General features: G+C 34.4%; 2 protein-coding genes across 3 annotated transcripts; both read left to right on the forward strand.

Moving 5' to 3' along the window:
* Positions 1–801: 801 nt before the first annotated feature.
* Positions 802–2,815, forward strand: LOC145156371 (mediator of RNA polymerase II transcription subunit 7a-like). The gene is made up of 6 exons (XM_079075777.1): positions 802–958; positions 1,618–1,767; positions 1,870–1,939; positions 2,019–2,185; positions 2,278–2,351; positions 2,583–2,815. The coding sequence occupies exons 2-6, from the start codon at positions 1,633–1,635 to the stop codon at positions 2,641–2,643; spliced, it is 507 nt and encodes a 168-aa protein (XP_078931903.1). The 5' UTR covers positions 802–958; positions 1,618–1,632; the 3' UTR covers positions 2,644–2,815.
* Positions 2,816–3,315: 500 nt separating this feature from the next.
* On the forward strand, positions 3,316–5,630 carry LOC145156354 (serine/arginine-rich SC35-like splicing factor SCL30A). 2 transcript variants are annotated; one of them, XM_079075767.1, is made up of 6 exons: positions 3,316–3,448; positions 4,130–4,274; positions 4,387–4,464; positions 4,766–4,930; positions 5,000–5,119; positions 5,345–5,630. In XM_079075767.1, the coding sequence occupies exons 2-6, from the start codon at positions 4,138–4,140 to the stop codon at positions 5,430–5,432; spliced, it is 588 nt and encodes a 195-aa protein (XP_078931893.1). In that variant the 5' UTR covers positions 3,316–3,448; positions 4,130–4,137; the 3' UTR covers positions 5,433–5,630. The 2 variants fall into 2 exon arrangements, with proteins under 2 accessions (XP_078931893.1, XP_078931896.1); XM_079075770.1 differs by having other exon boundaries at positions 3,442–3,505.
* The last annotated feature ends 221 nt before the right edge of the window (positions 5,631–5,851 follow it).

The following is a 5,851-nucleotide window of genomic DNA, read 5'->3' on the forward strand; positions in this document are numbered from 1 at the left end:
GGTTATGTAGTATGCTAGTTGTTGTGTGATATACATCGTGTCTGAATGATCGGGTTGAAATATACCCCAGGGCAAGGACCAATATGGTATGACGGGTTGAAATATACCCCAGGACGGGGCCTAGTGTGATATATACATGTTGAAATATACCCTAGGGCGGGGCCCATTATGACATGATCGGGTTGGAATATACCCCAAGGCGAGCCCCCAGGGTGGGGCCCATACTTGCTATTTGGGTTGGATTATACCCCAGGGCGTGGCCCAGTTATATGTTTGCTATGTGATATTTTTGGGAAAACTCACTAAGCTGTTGGTTACAGTTTGTATTGTGGTTTCAGATGCTTCCGGTTCTAAAGGGAATGACCCGACTTGATGGCGCAACATTTACTCCCCACCGTTTTCCGCATTTATTGTTATTGTCACTCTAATGATTTTATATGATGATGATTATGTAATAAGTTTTGGAATCAAACTTATGATTGTAAACCTTATTTAAAAATGAAAAATTTTCTTCTGGTTTTGGACTGTTACAGAGGTGGGACCCATTGTATTGTTATAACAATATTAATAGTTATAAGAAATAAATTAAATAAAAAAGAAATTACCAATGACAAAATAGTCTTTTTATATAGGGCATGGATCAGCCACACAACAAAAACATACTATGGTTCTGTCCCAGTTTAAAAAAAATGTTAGGATCCAATTACACAAATTACCTTAAACAATAGGGACCAATCTTGTAATTTACTCTAAAATTAATGAAATTTTGATTTTTCTTTTATAACTCAACCATCGGAAATGCTCTGAACATAAAAACTGCCTCCAGCTCCTCCTTCAACATCGACGGACACCTTCTTCCTCCACCATTAGCCGGCCATCAGACCTACCATCGCCGTCGACCAGCAGCGCCTCTCCGCCGTCAACTCCTCTGCGCCGATCTCTTCCCCTCGTCCCGACGGTACGTCTATTTCTATTTCGATTTTGACCTAATTTACAACAGTACCTCGAACGGAATTTCTTCCCTTTTCCTGTCTTTTGGCACCAACTTAATACTGATTTGTTGATTAATCTGCAACACTACCTCGATTTCGAGTTTAACCTAATCTGTACATTGTCTTGCTTTGTTCCAGTTCTATACACCAACTGTTAGAGAAAAAAATAATCCAATAATGGAAGCCAGTTGGTTGAATTTCTGAATAACTGATCTTCAAATATGATGCTTGTAATTAGGAAATTCGATACTTTTCATGAGTTTCTGTGTAATATTTATTAGTTGCACTTTGGCGAACATCTATATCAACTAATCAGAATTTGATCCCATATCTGATTTAGAACAGCAGACACATCAATGCCTGCAGAATCATGTACTTATGGCTAATTCGATGCAGTATGTATGATGGATCATGGATGCTTATGTAGGCTTTAGAAACTGATATCTTCTTGTCAACTTAATTGACATTCAGGATACATTTAATGTATTTAAGTCTATCTATAATCATTTGACAGAAGATTGAATTATTGTTTTTAGGACATGTACACTTGTGCTTATGTTTGAGTTATTGATTGTTGTGATGTTTATAGGGTTCTCTTAAGCTTTAATTGACATTTTTATTTCAGGAAAACCTATTGTAAATGGCAACAGCAACTTATCCACCTCCTCCACCATATTACAGACTCTACAAAGATTATGAACAAGATCCCACCTCTGCTCCAGAACCTCCCCCTCCTATTCAAGGAACTTACCTCTTATATGGTGCCAATTACACTGTAAGCTCATCTTCTTAATAACAACATACTTACTCAAATAGTATATTTTTCATCATACACATTGTCAAATTTGATTCTTTTATATACTAATTTTGTTTGTAGACTGATGATGTATTGCCAAGTTTGGAGGATCAGGGTGTTCGCCAGCTGTACCCAAAAGGCCCAAATGTTGGTATGTTATAATTCCATTTTCTTTCTGTTTTTTCCATAATTTGTATTTGCATTTTCTATTAATTTAATTAATTTTATAGATTTCAAGAAGGAATTGAGGTCACTAAATAGGGAACTGCAGCTGCATATATTGGAGTTAGCTGATGTTTTGATAGAGAGGCCATCACAATATGCAAGGAGAGTGGAAGATATTTCTCTTATATTCAAGAATTTGCATCACCTTCTCAATTCATTAAGGCCACATCAGGTAGAATTATGTCTGATTAAAATTTTAATTTACTTAATTTGTTATTATTTCAAGACCAATTTACTTAAATACCCAAAATACCCCTTTTTCAGGCGAGAGCGACACTTATTCACATACTTGAACTTCAGATACAAAGACGAAAGCAAGCTGTGGAGGACATCAAAAGGCATGTTTTGTACATTTTATGTCAACACTTAGTGTTTGGTATGATGGAATCGGGGAAGGAATGGAATGGAATGGCTTATTCCTTTCCTTCCATTCCATTCCATCCAACCAAATAGACCCTTAGTTTAAGAAGTGTTTGTATGAATAAAATGATTTTTCATATGAAGTATTCCATTATATTGTGTCGCGATACTTTTTCTCATAGTCTTATTTTTATGTTTGACTTTTGTAGGAGGAGAGAAGAAGCACAAAGACTTCTCAAGGAGGCACTTGGGACATTGGAGGGACAATAAAAATATGAATGTTTAACTACCAAATCAACAAGTGGAGTATTTTTTTGTGAACTAGCACCTAAGAATTCTATGGTTGTAAATGTTTCACATGAGTTTGTATTTTTATTAAACCCTAATTTTGTTTCTCATTATCCGTTTAATTACAATTTATCGGTTAGATCTTTAATTGTCACTTTCAAAAGATGTTGTGACATGGTAAGTCAGGTGGAGTTCTAGTGGTTGTATGTTTGATGATGAGGATGAGAACATTTACGTCTTTTGCACATAAGAAGTCGTTCCATCTTTATGGGTGTGATGAAAAGTTATAGTTTTTGTTTCATTAACATCAGTCTCAGCTAAAGTCCAATACATGACAAATGTAATTTGAAGATTGTTTGAGTATTTGAGCTATGCAAAAAATCATATTATTTTGGTGGATATTTATAATGTAAAAATATATTATTAATTGGATGATGTTGAAGTTCATTTTGTTCCAATGGTATTATTATTAGGTATTTAGGTTATTATTATGAATTTATGATCATGTGGTTAGATTGCCTAATGACGGAGATTAAGTCGGGGTGATTTATCATTAGCGTATTTTTGAGTGTCTAAATTGATGATATCAGAATTTGTTGGACTATAACTGCCAGGAGTTGATATCCAAAGGGGTAAAAATAGGCATATCGTCTAAGTTTAAGCCACGTAGAACCTTAGAAGTTTCTGGAGACAAAGCTGACCCTAAAAAACTCTGTTGCGTGAAATTTAATCAAGTTGAATCGCTGCGGATTAAGGCACGGATATAGCTCGATCGATTTTGCTGCAGGTATTGTTCTGATCTTCTTCGTCATAGTTGTACGTAGTTGGTGATTTATTTTTAAGCGTATGTATTTTCTCACATTTGGAATTTAATTGCAATTTTGTGTATGTTGATATACTCTGATAATCTGATGAAATGTTTCTATTAATTAACCGTTATCGTGATCGCCGTGTGATTATAATCTGTAGGTATTTCTCTGATTTCTTCGTACATTAGTCTTATATGATTTGGATCTTGTTTGCAGTTCCTCATCAAAATTTTTGTTAGATCAATCGCTATTTTTGTTCCTAGTTTATACTCGAAATACATCAATATATTCATACTTGTAATTGATTGATTTTAGCGTTTCGTGAATTTATGCATCTATTCCCTCTTTCATTTTTATTTTCTCTTCACGTACTGAATCTTATAGTTATTACCTCGAATATATATCAATCTTTTCATCCTTGCTATTCGCCTTCGCGTTTGCTGAATTTTTACGCTTGTATTCGTTCTTGTTTGGTTCACATCGCTTTTTGTTAGATCAACTGCATCGATCTCTTTTCATTCTTTTTGATTGCTGTTTGAGGTGCATTACATTGCAGATTAGATTTTTGTGTTTGAAAAACACTAAATTGAGGATTATCAGGTAGTTTTTGTTCATTACAATCAAAATTCTTTAACATATATTGGCTTAATTTCATACAGGGTGAAGAATGAGGGGTAGAAGTTACAGCTACAGCCCTTCACCACCAAGGTACCATAGCAGAAGGAATCGAAGCCCTAGCCCAAAGCGTCATGCTAGAGATCTTCCTACTAGCCTATTGGTTCGCAACCTTCGCCTTGATTGTAGGTTCGTTCCAACATTCTTTCTTTTTTGTGATAAACATTTGAAATATAAACAAATGATGATTCAATATATTGTCTATTGATCATCAATCATTTCACAAACTCATTGTTTGCAGACCAGAAGATCTTCGTGTGCCATTTGGAGAGTTTGGCCCTCTGAAAGACGTTTACTTGCCACGTGACTACTATACAGGGTGAGCATAGTCTTAACTGAAAACTGGTTTGTTTATTACAAGTGTTGAAGACAAATGAAGTTAAAAAAGATTACTATGAAGACTGAAGAAAGTTGGTTATAAAACATTGTGAAGAAGTTCAATTTCACATTAAAACCTTCACTATATGTAAGGTTAGCATTCGTTTTTGATGAAAATATTTGGCTCAAGCTTTTGCCGGATATTGAGCGAATTACAAAACAAAAACATTATATTTTGGGGTTTTACCATTTATACTTTTGATGCTACATATGTTTTTTAATTCTATGATATTTATTTACAGAGAGCCACGTGGATTTGGTTTTGTTCAATTTCTTGATCCAGAAGATGCTGCAGAAGCCAAATATCAAATGGATGGTCAGATTCTTCTTGGTAGGGAGCTCACAGTTGTGTTTGCTGAAGAAAATAGGAAGAAGCCTTCAGACATGAGAGCAAGAGAACGTTTTAGGTAATAAAATTATTAATATTAATATTATTTATTTAGGCAATGAAAATTGATGTCTGAATATGAATACAGGGGACGATCTTATGATCGTAGAGTGTCTTCTTCTTCTTCTTTCAACCGTTATTCTCGTTCCCCGCCACGTGGCAGATCATATCACCATTCTCCTCCTAGACGCCGTCATCATTACTCAAGGTAAGCAGTTTAATGTATTATGATCTTGACACGTAGGACAGATTTAATTTTGAATGTTATTTTATTTTTGTCACGTAGTGGCATGTGAACACAATGTGATAAATGATAATCTCTGCCACGTAGGACAGAATACATACATGTCTACCCAATTGAAACGCAACATGTATAATAATAGATGGTTGTGATTATTGACAATTTGACGTTAACTGTTTAATCACTTGATAGGTCAATCTCACGAGACCGAAGCTACAGGGACAGATACAGGTCTTATTCAAGGTCTCCATATGGTTCCAGGAGTCCCGAAGGTTATTAGTTGACAATTAACAGAGTCTTAATGTCTGGATTAACAAATTCCGTTATGGAATATGGATGTTGATTTTACGTGAACAACTTGATATAATATAGATATGCATCTAGATATTTACTTGTTTCAAACTTATTTCTGTCTCTTCGGAATTGTAGAAGACATTTAAGATGTGCCACAACTATAATATCCACATCAGTTTTTTTTTTTCTTCGCTTTAATTTAATTTCAGTAGTGCAGATTTAATTTCAAAGGACACAAAAAAGGCTGGTAAAAGCAATAATATATATTTTGATAATTTTATGATTTAACCATTATATTTCAGTTTTATCCGGAGAAGCCTATTAAGTTTGACAATATTGTTATTTTTACATGTTATGACATGTAAAGCTTATTTTTAAAATTTTATTTTGCAAACTAAAAAATAA

Source organism: Lactuca virosa, chromosome 1 (genome assembly GCF_052849685.1).
Source record: "Lactuca virosa cultivar CGN04683 chromosome 1, Lactuca_virosa_CGN04683_v6, whole genome shotgun sequence".
Lineage (NCBI taxonomy): Eukaryota > Viridiplantae > Streptophyta > Magnoliopsida > Asterales > Asteraceae > Lactuca > Lactuca virosa.